Below are 18,332 nucleotides of genomic sequence, written 5' to 3'. Positions count from 1 at the left end.
GAGGACAGGATGGGCCAGACCTCCAGGGTCAAGGCCCAACAAATGGACAAGAGATGAACGACCGTCTGGCATTCTCCATCCTGCATATTCCTGGCCTGCTTAGGATTCATCTGCTTGTGTTACAGCTATCATAACCTGAAGAATCAGAAACTCACATGTTTCATGGAAAAGACATGAACTGTGAGACTGACTTTGGGGTGGTCAACAGAAGTTTAATTGGTAGCCATATTTGGGGCAGGTGGGTTGTCCAAACACTGGCTGATACTGATCTACTATGGCTGCCATGTGTTACACTCCTACCTATGAGGCCTCTAGATGGCTGGCCTGACCCAAAATGTTGACACACATTCGCCAAACATCCAATCGTTCTAATTAAGCACCTACTGTATGCCAAGCTCAGTTGTAGGTGCTAAGAGTATAGCAGTGAGCAAGAGAGACCAAATCCTTGCCCCCACCATGGGAGCTAACACTCTAGTTGGAGGACACAGAAAACAGATATATATCTATATCTATATCTATATCTAGATATATAGATATCTAGATATAGATATAGATATGTAAAATTTAAATATATATTATGCTGAATAATGAGACATCTAGGAAGAAAAATTAAGCCGGGGAAGAAGAGGGACATGTGTGTGGTTGGCTGGTGAGTAGGGCTAAGATTTTAAAGTGGGGTTGTCTAGGTAGCCATCACTGAGAAGTGACACTGGAGCAAAAATCTGAAGTAAACAGGAAATGAGCCTTTTAGGTATCCGGGCAGAGTGCTCTGGGCAGCAGACAGAACCCTGAGATATAAGGTGGCCGATGCGCTTAAGGAACGTGGAGGAACCTGGGCTGCGGGAAAGAAACAGTGAGGAGGAAAGATGAGGCCAGAGCGGGCACAGGAGACAGACCCTCAGCACCCACGGGCATTTGTAAGCACTTGCTCTCTCCTGCAGGTGTGGAGAGAAATCACTGGACGGCTCAGGGCTGAGAAATGGCAATGATCTGACTTATATTTTAAATAAGACTCCCTCAAGATGTCAGTTGAGAACAGATTCTGTGTGTGTTGGGGGCTGGGGCGTGGACAGGGGAGCAAGGAAGCAGAGAGACGAGTCAGAAAGCTACTGCAATAACCCAAGTGTGGTGGGTGCTGGGAGATGCTACCCACGTGTTGCCCCAGCCCCTCAGTACCGTCGGCAGGCGGCCATCAGCTGTCGCACCTTCAGGAATTGCCTAGCAGCAGAGCGCAGCTCTCCAAAGTCATCCCCCGCCCCCCGATTCCTGGGGCGGCGACATCCCAGGAACCCCACGGCATCCTCAGGTGCTGGCCCCATGGACACGCCTTCATAGACAGTCTACAGGAGAAACTCCATCTCAGGGCATGAGCTTCATAGCACAGAAAGCAAGAGGTGATCTGGGACAGGGAGGGAGTGGTACAGGTGAGAATGTGTTCTCTCAGAATCATCTGTGATCATTTTGTAGTCGACTCCTCCAGTGGAGGAAGCGGAGTATCATATGTATTGAGATTTACAACCTGTGGTGAGGATGTGGAGAAACGGGAACCCTTGTGCACTATGATTGGGAGTGTGAAATGCTGCAATTGCTGTGGAAAACAGGATGGTGGTTCCTAGAAAAATTAAAAATAGAATTACCATATGATCCAGCAATCCCATTTCTGGAGATTATATATATATGAAAGAACCGAAAGCAGGATCTCAAAGAGATGTTTGCATATTCATCACAGCACTATTCACAAGAGCCAAGACGTGGAAGTGACCCAAGTGTCCACTGTCAGATGAACGGAGAAACAAAATGTGGTCTACACATACGATGGAATGTGACTCAGTCTTAACAAAGAAAGGAAATTTTGACACATGCTATGACATGAATGAACTTTGAGGACGCTAAGTGAAATAAGGCAGCCACAACTAGACAAATGCCGTATGATCCCACTTATACGAGATATCTAAAGTAGACAAATTCATAGAAGCAGGAAGTAGAATGGTGGGTGCCAGGGACTGGGGGAAAGGGGAAATGGACAGTTACTGTGTGATGGGTACAGATTCAGTTTTGCAAGATGAAAAAGCTCTAGAGATGCACTGCACAACAACATGAATACATTTAACATTACTTGAACTGTAGACTTAAGAACGATTAAGGGGGTAAGTTTTATGTTACATGCTTTTGTTTTACCACAACTAAAAAAGATTTGCAATGTGGATCTGCACTTTTCAGCTATGTGGCCTCGCTAAGTCTAAACTTTCCTAATTATAAAATCAGAATGATACAGATGATTTCATGAGCTGACTCACATATGTCAAGTGAAGTGTCTGGCACCTAATACTTACACAATAAATGAAAGCAGGTACGATTAGCACCATCACCATCAACAGCCCTGCCCCACGTTCATGGCGTTTATGCCCTGATCAAGCTGGATGACTCACTAAGCTTTCCTATTTCTGTCATGTGATCTCGGTTTAGGATGCCTTGGTGCTTACTGCATCTGTCAAACTTCTCCTCATCTTCGAAGATATAATACCAGCTATTGGGACCTCACTTTCCTCATCTATAAAAAAGGGATAATAAATACATCAACTTCCAGGGTTGTTGCGTAGATTAAATGAGATGATTCATGTAAAAGGCGTGGAGCCTGGCATCCTGTAAGTAGTAGATGTGAATCAGCAATCATTACTATTCTTATAAGAGACTTTATCGTATGTTAAGGCTCTACTGTCCAGGCTGTGAGCCTTAAATATTCCCAAGAGTCAGGTATCAGGTTCCTTCCTGTGCCCTCAACTCCCACTCTGGGATAGTCTTTCCCCCACTGCTGATAGGAGGGCCTTCGGAGCTGCCCAATTCTCTCTGCTCTTCCAGATGTTGCTGGCTTTTCCCTCTTCAGCTACAAGAGGGCAGAAGACACAGGAATGAGGAGATGAGCCACCAGAATCCATCATCATCTGGGCCACGGTAGCAACTATGTAAAATTAGGACAGACCTTTTATTTTTCTCTGCTTTGGTTTCATCATCTTTAAAATGAGAGGACTGCATCTTCATTTATTGTTGTCGCTGGCAGCACGTTTTCAAAAATGAATTTTACAAGACAGTGCAACATGTAAAGCAGATCGAGGCAAGCCTGCCCCAGAGTAAGCACAGACAGGAGGCTGCCAGAGATAGGGCCCCTTGCGGTGGTCACAGTGTGGTAGCCAGCCTCCGAGGCTGTCCCCAAAGAGCTCTGCCAGCTAGCATTTCTGCCCTTGTGTAAACTCTCCAACACTATCAGAGTTGATGTGTGTGACCAGTACAACTTGGCAGAAGCAATGGTAGATGAACTCCAAGGAGAGGTCATAAAAAAGACTGTAGTTTTTACCCTGTTCTGCTGGATACTTACTCTTACATGCCCATATGCCATCTTGGAAGCAGACCCTCCAGCCCCAACCAAGCTTTCAGATGGTTACAGCCCCAGAAGACACCTTAACTGCAACCTCATGAGAGATCTAGAGCCACAATTCCCACTAAGCTGCTCCCTGACTCCTGATTTTCTGAAGCTGTATGAGTTAATAAATACTTGTTGTTTTAACCTGTTAAGTTTTGGGGATAACTTGCTATGAAGCAATAAATAACTATTAGACTCGGGGAAGGCATCCAAGATCGTATAATGGGAGCCAGAGCTCCCTGAGAATCACTGCATAAGAAATCTTACTGGACTCCCTCCATCTACAACATCCCCTCATTTCAGGGCCTGACATTTAGGGGAGATGTTTAAGTGGACCTACAAACTTGAAGGAGCCCCAAAGACGACATACGAAGTTAACGAATTGTGAGTCCAAATGCTGTAACGGTATCTTCCAATAGCAATGCACTATTGAGGAAGACTGCAGGCAAACCCTTCCTCCACTGCTGAGTTACTATGTAAAATACCAGAAGATGAAGTAAGAAACAAGGAAATAGATCACACAGCTCAAAATGTTGTGGGTTAGTTAGTGAGAGGTGTCAAGTTTTATAAATATAATGCCTAAAGCAAAATGGTAACCCCCTACTGAGCCAGCGAATGCTGCCACAGCTTAAAACAACCCGACTTCTTAAAAAAAAAAAAAAAAAAAAAAAAAGACACATCCTTACTTAGACCTACTGAGAAATGATAACACTTAGGGGGCTGCTATGGCCTCCGAGGTGGAAGATGACCCCCATATCAGGACTGGTCACCCTGAAGCCTTACGAGGTGAGGTATCTGCCAGGTGAGGACAGGGGCTCTGCAGGTGATGGAGTGTGGCTCCCAGCAGAGACAATTCAGAGAGCATTGAGCACAGTGGTTCAGAGCACAGGCTCTGGAACCAAACTGCTTAAGATTGACCTCTTCCTGGCAGTGTGACTTTGAAATAATTATTGACCCTTTAATAGTTGTCTAATCTGCAAAAGGAATAATAAAGTACGTAGTGTGGATTAAATGAGATGTTTTATGTAAGCTTTAGCACAGTGTCTGGTACACTTTAAAGGTTGAGTTAATATGAACGTTTATTACTGTTAAATCACTACTAAGAAATGAGGTTCACAGTGCGGAGTGGAAGGAAAGAGAGATACTGTCTTAAGGGTGGCCTGACATCAGAGAGTACCATTTACCTGACTTTCCATAATAACTATATCAATTATTGCATTTTATTTGACATCCCTCCCATGGAGAAATGGGGTGTGGGTTTCCACTCCCCTGCAAACTGGGTGGACTGTTGTAACTGTTTCAACTAAGAGACTGCAGTATAAGCAGAGGTGACACGATGTGGCTCTTTGAGGCCAGGTCATAAAAAGTGCCTCCCTTCTGTCTTGCCCACTGGAACACCTTCCACTGCCAGGTAAGCAGCCGACTGCCATGGAGATGCTGCGTTGTGCGGAAGCCCAAACTAGTTACGCAGGGAGACTGCTCCGAGAGGTCGCCATTCACTGATGACAGGAAAGAGGGATGCTGAGCCAGCCCCTACCGTTCCAGCCCGGCCTGGTCCCAGCTCCAGCCACAAACTAACGGCATCCGTATGAAGACCCCCAAAGCAGAACCACTCTGCTAAGTCCTTCCCAAACCGCTGACCTACAGAAATGATGAGAGCTAAATAAAACGACAGGCGTTTTAAGCCACTATGTTTTAGGTGATCTGCTGGACAGCAAGAGAAATCTGGAGTATCCGTAATAAGTATGCGACACTCATACAAAGTTAGTTTCCCACCGGCTCTCTCATTTTGCCCTCACAATGGCACTGGGAAAAGTATATTCTCATTTTATAACGATGAAATAGACTCTGGGGGAGTACCCGAATTGTCTAAAGTCACAGACTAGTGATTGGCAAAGCAGAGATTCCTGGTCAGGAACTCTGACTCCAGTTCCAATGATTTTTCTGCTATACCATCACTGACCCCCAAAGCAGACCAGGACTGGAAATGCAAGAAAATAAAATATGACACACACACACACACACAAATGTACACACATAGGTGCAAAAACAGATCAAAGAGCATCAATCTGCTCCAAGTCTCAAGGCACACAAAAACCAGCCCCTCACAGAAGTGGCACTGCCTGACAAAAGAAATGCTGGGATCAAACAGGCAGCTATTTGAAAACCACGTAATTAAGAAATGATAAGAGGGCACCAAGACCGGCAAGGGCCCGTTGTTTCTATCATCAGATATCTCAGCGGACACCCCGGGCATCATTACAGGAGAGTTTTCAGAGATACTTGTCATATCTCGGAGACATTTCAGTGCAACCAGAGATGAAGGTGAAGTCCCTCGCTACGAGACCCTGCAACTGACAGAGTGTCAAGACGAGCTTCGGCACTTGTCACCGCCAGGTGTCATGATGAAGGGAGGCTTCTATTTTGACTCCATTGACTGACGTGTCTTGCTCGCCTCTATGGCTTTCTCACTGAAATTTTTATAGGCACAAAATGGAGACAGAGGAAGTATACTGCTAATGGGGATGAAGTCAGCATCTCAAGGTAAATGTGCACTCAGAGTAGACAGATGCCAGCAGATCAACAGTTTCAAATTCATCTATGGAAGATCTAAGCAGGACCAGGGGTTCTTCACAGACAAATTCTACCAGAAATTGCTTTTTAAGGGTCTAAGAAGTAATATTATCAATTAATGCAGAGGAAGAGAAAGACAAATGAATAAAATCTAATTCTCAGATATGGGTCAAAAGACTAAATAAGTTATAGTAACAATCAGGAACCTCAGGGTCTGAAATACTATATTGCTACATTATCTTTCAAAGAGCACGGGGATAAAGATCACCCCCTCATTTATTATGTTGTCTTCAAGCACTGGTGTCCAAACAGTCTCTACTATCTCAGAATCACTTGGATGGACTTTTTTAAGACTCATATTCTTGGGAACTACTCCCAGAGAGTCTCAATTAATAGGTCTGGAGTGGGTCCCCTGAATATGCATTTTTGATATGTACTTCTAATGCACAACCAAGTTGGGGAACCACCCAGGTGACAGAGAATGTTCACTGTAACCATGACACCTATTCTCTCTAGTAGCAGAATTCCAACATGTTAACGGAGAACATGGCTTCCTTGAATAAAAATTTTATTTTTTCCAGGCTCCCTTGCAGCTATGTGGCAGCTAAAAGTAGCCCTGGCAAAGAAGTGCTACCATTGGGTTCTAAAAGGAACTGACTGTGAAATTTCTGAAACATGTTCTTAAATGAAGGAAAGATGCCCCACCTTAATGCTGCTTCTTTTCTGCCAGCTGGAATGTGAATGACAAGACTGAAGCTCTGACCATGAGATGACCTTGAGAATGTCAGTTACGCAAGCTGAGTGAAAGATAAGGGAAGCCTGCATCCCCAACACTGGTATCCCTACACCAAAGGCCTCCGGACTTCTTAACCATAAAGACGAACAAGATGCAAAGCCATTGTCACTCGGAATTTTTTGATAAACCACAGTGAAACCGAATGCTAATAAAACTATCTTAAAGTCTGAGTAAAGTTCTAATATCCACTGTTGCCACTGAAATGATTTTGAGGTAGGAACTTGATTTTAACCCCTCATTTACAAATGAGGAAATCAAGATACAGAAAAATGATATAACTTGGTCAACGCCACACGGATATTAAGCTGGGAATGCACCAGGATGTAGGCTCAGGTCTCTCAGCTTCCAATGGCCTTTGTCTACACTATCTTGCTGGACACTCAGGGCAGAAGTAGGATGTGTAGCTCTCAGAAAGCAGGAGAACGAAGGTGCCATCTAGACAGACTGCAGCGGGAAGAGACATGCCCTGTTTCTCTCTGTTACACTTGTCCCCCTCCCTCTTTTTTTTTTCCTTTTCCTTTTCTACTTTTCATCTTCTTGATTCTTCAGTTCTTTAAGTAGGCCTGAGTCATACTGACGGAACCACACTCAAGGAAAAACATTTCTCCCTCCGGGCCTTCCCACCTAAGAGCCACGGTTTCGTCACTCCAAATCGACACTCCAAATGGCCATAAGCTAAGAACAGAGAACCTGTGAGAAATCAAACAAGCCTTTACCTAGACAAATAGAGAAGTTCCCCCAAATTAGGGCCTCTCTTGACCAGCCTCAACCAAGGGAGTCTGTTAACATTACTGACTCCCCATGTTCAAAGACGTAAAATAGAGACGTTCGATAACAGGCCACCGTCTATGGTTGTGGCAGATTAAACGAGGTTAGGCCTGGCATGCAGTCGGGGCTGAAAAAACCGTGTAGCATCGAACACCTCCTGACATTCGGATGTCTCTATTTGTTTATCATCTCTTCCTCTGCTTCCCACCTCGAAACACAACAACCACAAGAAAGGGAGTCTGTCTCTTTCATTCCTTGCCATTTCTCAGCACAGAGAACACTGTGACATGCGTAACTGCGGCTAAATAGAATAAATATTTGGGGAATGAATGAAGGAATGAAGATGATGTAGTGCGACCACCTGCTGCCCGGGGTCTCTGTGCTTGCCTGACTGACTCGCCTCGCCCTGAACCCTTTCTTTCTATGACAACGCTTTGCTTCAAATTTGTCCTACTCACGTGGACATTCCTCATCGACCTTTCTCCACCTCTCCACCATCTCTCACTTCAACCAGGCTTGAGAAACCACAGGAAATCCTACTATCCCCAGGGGCTCTCCCTGACGGTTTAAATCCAAAGTCTCCTCACTTGCCACTGACCTTCCACAGAACTCAGTCCGCGTCACTCAATAAGCCCGATCTATATTACTTTGTGACAGTACAGTTATCACCGATAGTAATAATAATCCCATTCGTGTGAACGGCAGATTACAGTTTGCAAAGTGTTTCCTCTTCGGGGGTTTGAAATCTAATATTCTGAGAATGTGGCCATAAAATGAAAAAGAAGAAAGAGTAGGTAATATCTGTATTTAACTAAAAATAATAAAAACTGCCCATAATTGGAGAGGTACTATCGTGACTTTAGATGGCCAACGTATTTAATTCTCGCAATTATTCCATGAAGCTGGTATTACTTTCTCAAGTTTATTGATGAGGCATCTGAAGTTCAGAGAGGTTAGAAAACTTGCTTAAGCCCTCCTAGCAGAAACCCCCAAAGCTGAGCTATAAACTCAGGCTTTATGTGTCTCAAAAAGTCTTGCTGTTAACAGGGAGGCTCTAACTCCTGTCCATGGGAACTGGAAGAGGCAGGAAGTGTACGTATGTGTGTGTGTGTGTGTTCATTACACACATAAGCATGGCCGCACAGATGAGGGGGTGAGGGGCTGTAGGGAGAAGCGGTGGGTAACTTTTCCAAATGTCCAAAGAATTACTAAGAAATAAAGCATACTTTAAAGGGGTGGGGGAGCTATTAAGCTATATAAGTTTAAATAAGGAAGACGTCTCGGGTTCTGAATCGCAGAAGCTGTTTATAAAATGAGACTGAGGACCACAGCTCCAGATGCGACATTCATCCTGTGGTCTAAGTAACAGGGGTCCCCAGGATGACAACCGGGTGTAGAAACCCTGAGCATGTCCACATGAGACACAATAGAAACAAGCAGCTGGTCCCATCAGTTTGCTCCTCTTAGTACCTCTGTGACGCGGGCCTTCTTACTCCCGTTTTTAAGATGGCGAAACTGAGAGGCTCAGAGAGGCTAAACGATTATTCAGGCCAAACAGCAAAACTAGGGACCAAATCAGACTGACACCCAGGCCTGAGTCAAGAATGCCGGCTCTTTCCAAGCACCTGGCGGTGCATCCAGGTGGCCTCTGCACAGGGAGGAGGAAGCTGGGCCTTCGGATGGCTCCAGGTGCTTTTTACCTCACACTTCTCCACAGCTGGCTGCTGTCCACACTCGGAGCTGTTGCCCGCCACGATGCCGGCGCGCAGGTTCTCGCTGTCCCCAGTGCCCTCCTCCATGGAGTAGGTCTTGGAGTGGTTGCCGCGGCGCGGCGCGGGCGCCCGGCCCTGGGCCAGGCTGAGCTGCCGGCGCAGCGCGCGGTTCTCCTCCTCCACCTCGCGCACGCGCACCTCCAGGCTCTCGCGCTCCCGCTGGCTGGAGGCGGTGTACCGGGGGCTGTGTGGCTGGGACTCCAGCGGAGACAGGGACACGGGCTTCCCATCTGAGGGGGGGCGGAAAGACCAGGGAAGAGTTAACCCACGGATGAAACACACTCCAGCCCCTCCTCCCACCGACAACCATAATACATAGCGAGGCTCCTTTCACACTCCCACTTACAAGGGAAAGCAGATAGAAAGTGAGTTTTACAAACGAATGCAGCCAGACTGAACTGGGAACAAAGTTGAGAACAGAATGACTTATGACAGTGATAGAAAAAAAAACAAAACAAAACTAGCAGGCTGTTTAGAGAACACAATCATAATATAATTTTTCCTAATTAAATGCACTGTCTGCTTTTCCCAGCTTGGCATGTTACTAGATAGACATTCTTGATATCAATGAAGCATTATGAGTAGGAAGAAGAAGGGGAAGGAAGAGAATGGAAAGAGAGAGGGGCGAAGCAGATGGAAGAAAGCAGAAAAAGAAAGAAGTAAAAGAAGAAATATTAATAATGACTAAGTTTATTTTGTTCTTCCTATACGAACTCCTATTCATTCTTCAAAACTCTTTAGGAGGCATCACCTCCCAGGAGAAGTCTTCTTCAAATTGTAATGACACATCCTTCCGCATAGTCTATGAATATTTGTACGTAAGTGCTACAAAAAAAGTGTCCCTGTCATACTGCATTGGGCGAATGCTTTATCAAATGCCTCCTGTGAAGACTGGGAATCCGATAAAGACAAAGACTGGGCTTTACTTATCTTTGCGGTGACACAGCACGATATCTGATTAATGCTGGAAGGGTGGACACGTGTCCAGCCCAAGAGTAAAATAATGAAGGGCAACAAGGAAGAAGAGAGTAGGAGTATAATCAATCACAAAGTTTTCCCAGAAAAGCTGTTACCACTAAAGTGAGTGCCAGCAACACTCCATGTAACAATCACACGCAGAGAGGGTAAGTAGGTCTCTCAAGGTCACACAACCAGAATGCAGTGGTGTCAGAATTTGTACCCAGTTCTTTCTTATGCCCAAGACTGTAGAGTCTATACTTAAATGCGGTTTCATGATAGGCTACAAAGAGAACAACCCATGTAAAAAACAAACAAACAAACGAAACCATCTCCCAAGGATACTTAGCATACTACCATGTATACAGTAGGCGCTCAGTGCATCCTTACTGTTGAGGAGCCTCAGCGACAGAAGACACACCGAAAGCTTTTGCTCTTCGGTCCCCACGCTGCAGAAATTCCAGGATCCAGCTGCACGCTGGCCGCCTCAGAGACTACCAAGCAAAAACCACATCTCCCGCAAATTACCCTCTCTCAGCCGCCTGCCAAAACACATTCCTTTTTTGTCATACTTCGAGTTTTTCTCCTTCCTGCCCAGATCCCACTGAGCTTTCAAACTGTCCCAGAGAGTCTGTGTGACTCACAAAACTTGAGGATCAAAGAATGTGGTGAATTACACCCTGCGGGGTTCGCCTGTGCTGCGTGCTACACCGCCTCTGCCCAGGGCTTTTTGATGTGTCTCTGGGTCTTCACAAACATGACTCCTTTTTTTTCCCTCTTAATCACCTCAGGGTTAAACTCCTGAGCTCCTGGTCCTCTCCTATCAATGCAGCAAATACGACTTGCTGAATTCCACTGCCCAGGACGACAGATCAAAGGCCGAGGCGAGTGTGTGGGGACGTGAAATCACAGGTTGATTAGGATTGCACTGTCACTAAGCTAACCAATTACAAGCTCCGACCCAAGCTTTTGAAACTGGTCTCCCTGTTTGGCCAAATCAAATTAGTTCCACCGAGAACGAAAAAGAATAGGCAGCTAACAGCAATTGTGTTTTCCCAACTGACAACAACCCTTTCCAGCAGGGGTGGAGATAGATGAGCATCTAGCTCCGGCAGTGTAGCATCTGTCAGGTATCTGCACCTTGCTGGGCAGTTCACGCTGAGGACGTCTTAGGTTATCACAGCATTAGAAGGTGGCGGTCGGTGTCCTTGTTACGGATGAGGAAACTGAGACTCTAAAAGCTCAAGCTGTATCCCTACTGTGGTGCAGTGGGATTAGAATCAAGGTGAGAGAATTCTGGAACATTTGGGGGGGAACCCAGCAAACTCTGGAAGTCCACCAGGGTCCCAGAAGCTCTGAAAAATTAACGAACGGGATTTATAAGTTCGTTCTTTGGAGGGGTTGCTTAAATATCCTGAGCTTCAGTGTTCCCTTCTGTGAAATGGGACCAGAAATGCCAACCTTACGAGGGTGATGGGTGGCTTAAGAAAGACACCGGAATACAAAGCACCATGCACTGTGTCTCTCACTGAGAAACACTCGAACTAAGGGTCCCTCCGACCCCTTGCCAACGGGGCAGTGGGTGATATTATGGGTAAAATGAGTTGACAATATTAAAGACTGTAAATTTTATAAACACGAGGCTGTTCTCTGAGTGGTATACAGGAGTGAGTGGCCAACAAACCTTAGCTTCCTTTTTTATGTAGCCTCTGAACCTTTTTGCTTTCAGCCTTAGGCAGGTCCAAGTTCATCCAAAGGCAAAATGGAAGAGCAGGCAGGCTTCCCATGGCGGTCCGATCACCTCCCCTAGCTCCTCTCCATAAAGCCCCACATTCGACATGTTGACAGGAAGTAAATTATAATTCTTTGATTATGTGGTTACAAATAAAGGCATAATTATGTAATCATAATTCTAAGGTTACTGCAAGGGAAATGCTTTCAACATCCTGCGTCCATTTCTACCCTTCTTAAACCCCAAATGGTTTTAACCAAACTTCTCTCTCGAAGGCTTCTAAGTGTTTTCTCCACTTTAAAACTGTAGATTTGTCACCAATGAAGACACACTGTAAATGCCAGGCCTCGTGGAGGGGAACCTATGTTGGAGAAGGCAACACTCATGCTGTGCCTGGCTCCTAAGAAAAACTCAATAAATGGCAGAATTATGATTTCTGGTTTGTGTGTTTGTTTTAAAGGTACATTATCTTCCTCAGCCAGTTCCCGCTTCCAGAAGAGAGTGTAGTGTGCTCCAGGCCCCTCTCAGCTCTAACTTTCCACGCTCATGGTACATATGGACCCTGCGTATCTAACCCGGCTGATCAACTCCAATGTTGTGTGGCTGGATGTTGATACGAGCACGGCCCGTTGCTCTGTCATGGTCGTGGTTTATCTACCTTTATTCATCTTCACTCTCACTTTTGTTCCTGGACTACTCATCTTCTCTGGTTCTTTGTTCCGATTATTCCTATCCTTTTGGAGGGAAGGGGGAGGGTTGGGGCAGCAAAAGGCTGGCCCCCTCAGGTGTGTTCTGAACTTCTCCATGATGTCTTAAAGGCTCTGGTCTCTCCCAGGACCACTCCCCTACTTTGTGCACAGATCGTCATTATAAACACCATCATACGGGATTTTTGGCCCACACTATGCCCACACTAGTATATCTCAAATAATAAACAGTGAAGAAAGAGTCCCCCTCACCAATCCATCCTGGATAAAATTTTGGCCCTAATGTACCTGCCTAGTACATAGCTTGTCCCACATGCAATTTATCACTTGAATTCAACTAATTCATCTACACCCTGCTCATTGAGATGTCTACTGATCACATGCTTGATGTCCAATAGCTCTAGAAGTTTTTAAATGACTACTCTCAACTTCGTACTCATGTTGTTATAGACCAGTAACAATTTGGGGACTGTGATGGTTCAATTTATGTGTCAACTGGGCCACACGGTGTCCAGATATTATTCTAAGTGTTTTTGGATGAGATTAACATTTGAATCAGTAGACTGAGTAAAGCAAATGGCCCTCCTTAATGTGGGTGGGCCTCATCCAATCAGTTGAAGGCCTGAATGGAACAGAAAGGCTGACCCTGCCCAAAGTAAGAGAGCATTACTTCCGCCTGTTAGCCTTTGAACCGAAACACTGGCTCTTCTTAGGTCTTGAGCTGGCTGGACTTCAGAATGGAACTATACCACTGGTTCCTTTGAGTCTCCAGCTTGCTGACTCACCCGGCGGACATTGGGACTTGACCATCTCCATAACCAAGTGAACCGATTATTTATAATAAATCTCTTCACACGTACGCACGTGCGCGCACACACACCCTATTGGTCTGTTTCTCTGGAGAAACCCGACTAATACAGGGACCAACAAATAGATCACAGTACCTGGTCTCTTTATCCCCAGGGCCTGGCACACCGCCTGTACTTAAGCATTTGAATAAGGGATGACGGAAAAGACTGGCATTTACAACTTAAAAAAAAAAAAAAAAGCATGAAAAAATAGGTCTAGCAAATCTTTAACTATCAGTTATTTAAGAAAGTGACCTCGTTATAATATTAAATGCTGGAGGCAGAGGGATAGATAACCTAGAAAAGCAAACACATTAAGTAGAGTTGTAAGAGCATGGCATTTGAAATAAAGTCTGAATTATGGTTCTGCCACTTAATAAATAACTCCAGGCAAAGTTATGTAGCTTTTCTGTGACTCAGTGTCCCACACTCCGCCTCCCACCCCATGTAAAATGGGGAACGTTGGTGTGTGTGAACACGCATGCATCAGGTCACATCAGAGTACTCAAATTTCTCCTTTTTGCCCCACCCAAGTCTGGAGGTATGACACATAGAGACAACAGCAAATAGGATCCCTCATTTCTGAGCCCCTTTTCCCTTTGCTTCTCTATTATCTTTCCTCCAGGTTTCTATTTTTTCAGATAGACACAATCCACTTTTACACTTGGTGCATCTCTGTCACAGAATGCCTACATGTGTTGATCTGAGGCTCAGCCCACTTTGAGTTTAAAATGTCAAATGAGACATTATTCAAAACCTTACTTTACAACATCTTCCTCCTCCCTCCAAAACTTTTAAACAAACATCAATTTATCATTGTATTTGAATCATTGAATCCACTCGAGATGAATGCTCTGAATTAAGAATCGAATCATTTAAGATTCAGAACAAAAAAGGTAAATTGAAAATCAACCTCTTTGCAGTGCGGTGACAGAGATTAGGGGTATGCCATCCAAAACGTCCTAAGTGATGAACTGAATCAATTTGTGTGCATTGCATATCTCTGACTGTGGAGCGCTGGTGTTTACTGCTCCATTGCAAACAGATAGAACCACAGGGCTCAGAAAAGGAGGCAGGACCAGGACCTGGGTGGGCCTCCCAGCCCTGAGGCCACCCGTGGAGGGGGCCTCGCACCAGCCCCTTTTAGTGGTGACAGACCTAGACAGGTCTCTCTAATCAAGAACACAGAGATCCTGTACTCATGCCCAGATTTCAGGAAGGCTGTCCCCTGCATCATTCTACCCGTGATAAAGACACTGCATTCCCTAACCTTTATATGGCAAAATCCCCCTACGTGCAAGCTGTCACCAGGGCCTGCCAATTCCTTCTTCCGGATGTTTGAAGCACTTGCTTCTCTCATTCCATTTCAAACATTCCATCCCAAAGGAAGTCTTGTAATCTTATCTTAAAAGGGGTCGTCAAACTTTTTCTGTAAACACCCACATAGTAAACATGTGTTACTCTGCAGGCCATGTGGTCTCTGGTGCAAGTACTCAACATGCCAGGGTAACACAAGAGTGGCCACAGAAACATGTGACACATAGACATGGCTGTGGTCCAATAAAACTTTATTAAAACAAGTGCTGGGCCAGATTTGGCCTGCAGGCCCTAGCTTGCGGACCCTTGTCCTAGGACATTGGTCTCATTGGTTAGTCTCCCCACCTCCAATCTCTCCCTGTTCCTGTCAGCCTCACTTACAGGTGCCAAGGATAACGTTCTTGATGATAACCCTGTTCCCGTCATACTTTGTAGTTTGACAACGTATAGAAGCAACTCCCTTTCTTTCAAGGTCCTCTCATCAAATTCAACAACAAACACTTGGTCACACAGAGGCTGTGTGTCTCCTTTCATTTTATGTCGCACTTGAATGAAATAAGTGTTCTCACTATCCCCGTTTGACAAATAGAACATTAGAAAGAAAGACACGTGAATTAACTTGTTCAATGCCATCCCAGCCACGAATGGCAGAGGGAGACTCTTGAACCCAGGTTCACTGGCTCAATTGTTCTTTTTACCCCAAACCAGAATATCTCCTGTTTGCCTCCCTCTGAATGAGTCCAGTCTAATTTGTTATTATTGCTACTGCCTCATTCCCTAACCCTTTAGACCAGTGGTTCTCAATTCCGGCTACCATTATAATCCCTTGAAGAACTTAAAAAAAAAATACTGATATGCACAGGCCCCATCCCAGATTTATTAGCTCTGACTCTTGGCCAGTGGGAGGGGCTAGTTACCAGCATTTTTAAAAGCATCCATCCTCATGAGATTCTCATGTGTACTCAAGATTGAGAAACATTGGCTCCGGCATTCTCCCATCCTTCTGGCTGAGACATCATAAACCCAATTTGCAAGCACATCTGTTGGCTCCTTAAGGCACATTTAAGGAACTGGCTTAAATGCAAAAAAGGTCTCAGCCCTGTCACACTAAATCCCAGGGTTTCTCTCATCCTGGGCCCAGGCTTCCTAACCCAAGTCTCTAACTTTTAGCAGAGCTCCCATGTGTAACCCAGGACCTTCCTGATTTCCTATGACCAAGGCTTCCCCTTTATTCTAGTTCCTACAAGCCTGGGGCTGTTCTGATCCAGTCAATCCCTCTCCTTCCAGGATAAGAGCTCTTTTCAAAGCCTCCTCCAGCTGCCAGTGACTTCCCACTTCCCTGGTTCCGGGCTCCCCTCTCTTGGCCAATAGGTAGGTCAGTCCAATCCAATGATTTCTCCTATTTCTCGCCTTCCACATTAGGCTGTGTTCATTGAGTAAACACTGTAATTTTTTTTTTTTTTAAACACAAAGCCCTCCTTTTAATTAACATAAAAACATCCTCCTTCGATGCATGTTGAAATTGCAAAATAAATGAACTGTTGGAGACCAAATCATTGTAGAAAGATTTAGAAAACTCAGTTTGGTCTTAAAAGTCTCACATGTTGTTGTTGTTGTTGTTAATTTTGTTCACTGGATGTCTGCATGACAAGCTGAGCAGTTTATAAGTCAGAGTAAGACACGGGTCCAGGTTGAGCAATTTTCCTAAGTTCCGGAACTGTGGGATCGGAGTTGCTGTGGGGAGGGAATGGCGGTGATGACTCGTCACGGCTGCTCACTTGTTAGGGGTAAACAGAGAATGTTTTCCCCAAAAACTCCCCTAAGTGATTTTCTGGAAGTTATCTTTGGCATCCCAAGCAAACTCGAGTTCCAGCAAAGACCTTGGAGATCTTCTGGCAAAGACTGAACAACAGTAAGAAAAGTTTCTCATAAGCTTCTAAAAAGAATTTGCAACCACAGGGCCAGGGAAGGAAGCCGAGATTTGCTTCCTCGTAATAGGCTAAATGCGATTTGAATTTTTTCCTCCGTGAAATTATTTCTCGGAACCTTGTCTTAAAGAGCTTCATTAAGTCAAGAAAATGAAGACGTTTTTAGCACCAATTTGCTGTATCCATAGCTGGGTTTTGGCTCTAAGTGCTGAAGTATGCCTTAATGAGCAATGATGTCAGTGCTTTGCCCCCTTGAAACTTGAGGTTCAATGATTTCAAAGCTTCGAATGTCTTTTCTTTTTTTTTTTTGCCAAATATTCTAAGTTCTGAAAGTTTGAGGCAGTTGGTCTTTGAACTACTGTTTTCACAGTAGAGTAACTGAGTCTTTCTGCTTCTAAATCTGGCCAATCATATTTCTGTTTGATCTCTGAGGTGTCTAATCATGGACAGAAGGACTTTGTTAGCAGCACTCGAATAGTAACCAAACAAGGCAGAAGGTAATGTATGTAGTGCTCTATTTTTTATGTCATCGAACAACTTGACAATAGAGCCGAGTTCTTTTCTTAGATCACCAGGCTGTTTAGCAAACAATTATTGGAAGGTCACAATATAGTGCACCCCATCAAATGCGAGTAGCTATTCACTCTAAATCTGGAGAATCGACCAGTATGTGAGAGCCCAATACATTCACGTTCCAATCATCTTGGATCACCCTCTGCTCCCCTTTAGCTCATTAACTTCAATCACTTATTGCATAGCCTCAAAGATGCCCATCTTTAGTGGTGGCCTCCAGTGATTGAACTTGAGAAAGTAGAATGTCCACTTGCACAGTATCTTGTGCCATATTTCATATGCATGCAACAGCTGGATATAATCTCCTTAATTGGTAGAGTCATTAAAACTAAAAGCAAAACAAGAATGACAATTTTATCTTTTGCAAAGTATGAGCTGGGCATGCTCCCTACAATCCCCGACATGGCTCTTGACTATAGAGTCAGACTCAAATATCTTACGACTTCTTCTTAATTTTCTTTTGGCAATGCTCAAGATGAAAGATTGAATAAGTATTTTGCCGCTGATCTATTTTTTAAAATCTTAGCAATAAGTGTGCTATTTTACATGAAATATTCATAGACCTTATAAAATCCCAGTAATATGTTCCAAGATTGGCAAATCATATGGGTTGTACAGTTAAAAATTTTTAATGAAGTCTCATTTTTTTTCTTTAAATTAAAATCTTATTCAAATTAAGAGCGCCACGTGGATGATTCTTCGGCAAGGTTTTTAAATTTTATATTTATCATACAAAGAGTATTGAAAACTATTGTTTTCTAAATATGTGAATTCATACTTGCCATAAACCACAAATTGTCATTCTTGGTGACCAAAATGTTTTGGTGACTTTTTGGTTTTTTTTTTTAATGAAGAGTATTGACAATAATCTGATTTGGACCACAGAGGGATGGAAAGATGCCCATGGCCAGCAGGAACTGTTTGAGAACTTCAGTCAGCACA

General features: G+C 44.4%; 1 protein-coding gene across 5 annotated transcripts in view; it reads right to left on the bottom strand.

Moving 5' to 3' along the window:
- The window catches only part of LARGE1 (LARGE xylosyl- and glucuronyltransferase 1), a 484,407-nt gene that overhangs the window by 266,588 nt on the left and 199,487 nt on the right, over window positions 1-18,332 (bottom strand). For all 5 annotated transcript variants that reach the window (XM_015591589.1, XM_015591588.1, XM_015591590.2 and 2 more), the window contains one exon: window positions 9,257-9,558. In XM_015591589.1, the coding sequence (XP_015447075.1) occupies window positions 9,257-9,558 (302 nt within the window). The remainder of the gene's footprint in view (window positions 1-9,256; window positions 9,559-18,332) is intronic.

This window comes from Pteropus alecto, unplaced genomic scaffold (genome assembly GCF_000325575.1).
Source record: "Pteropus alecto unplaced genomic scaffold, ASM32557v1 scaffold94, whole genome shotgun sequence".
In the NCBI taxonomy this organism is placed as follows: domain Eukaryota; kingdom Metazoa; phylum Chordata; class Mammalia; order Chiroptera; family Pteropodidae; genus Pteropus; species Pteropus alecto.
The sequence above is the reverse complement of the archived record's forward strand: the minus strand, read 5'-3'. Positions and strand labels throughout refer to the sequence as shown.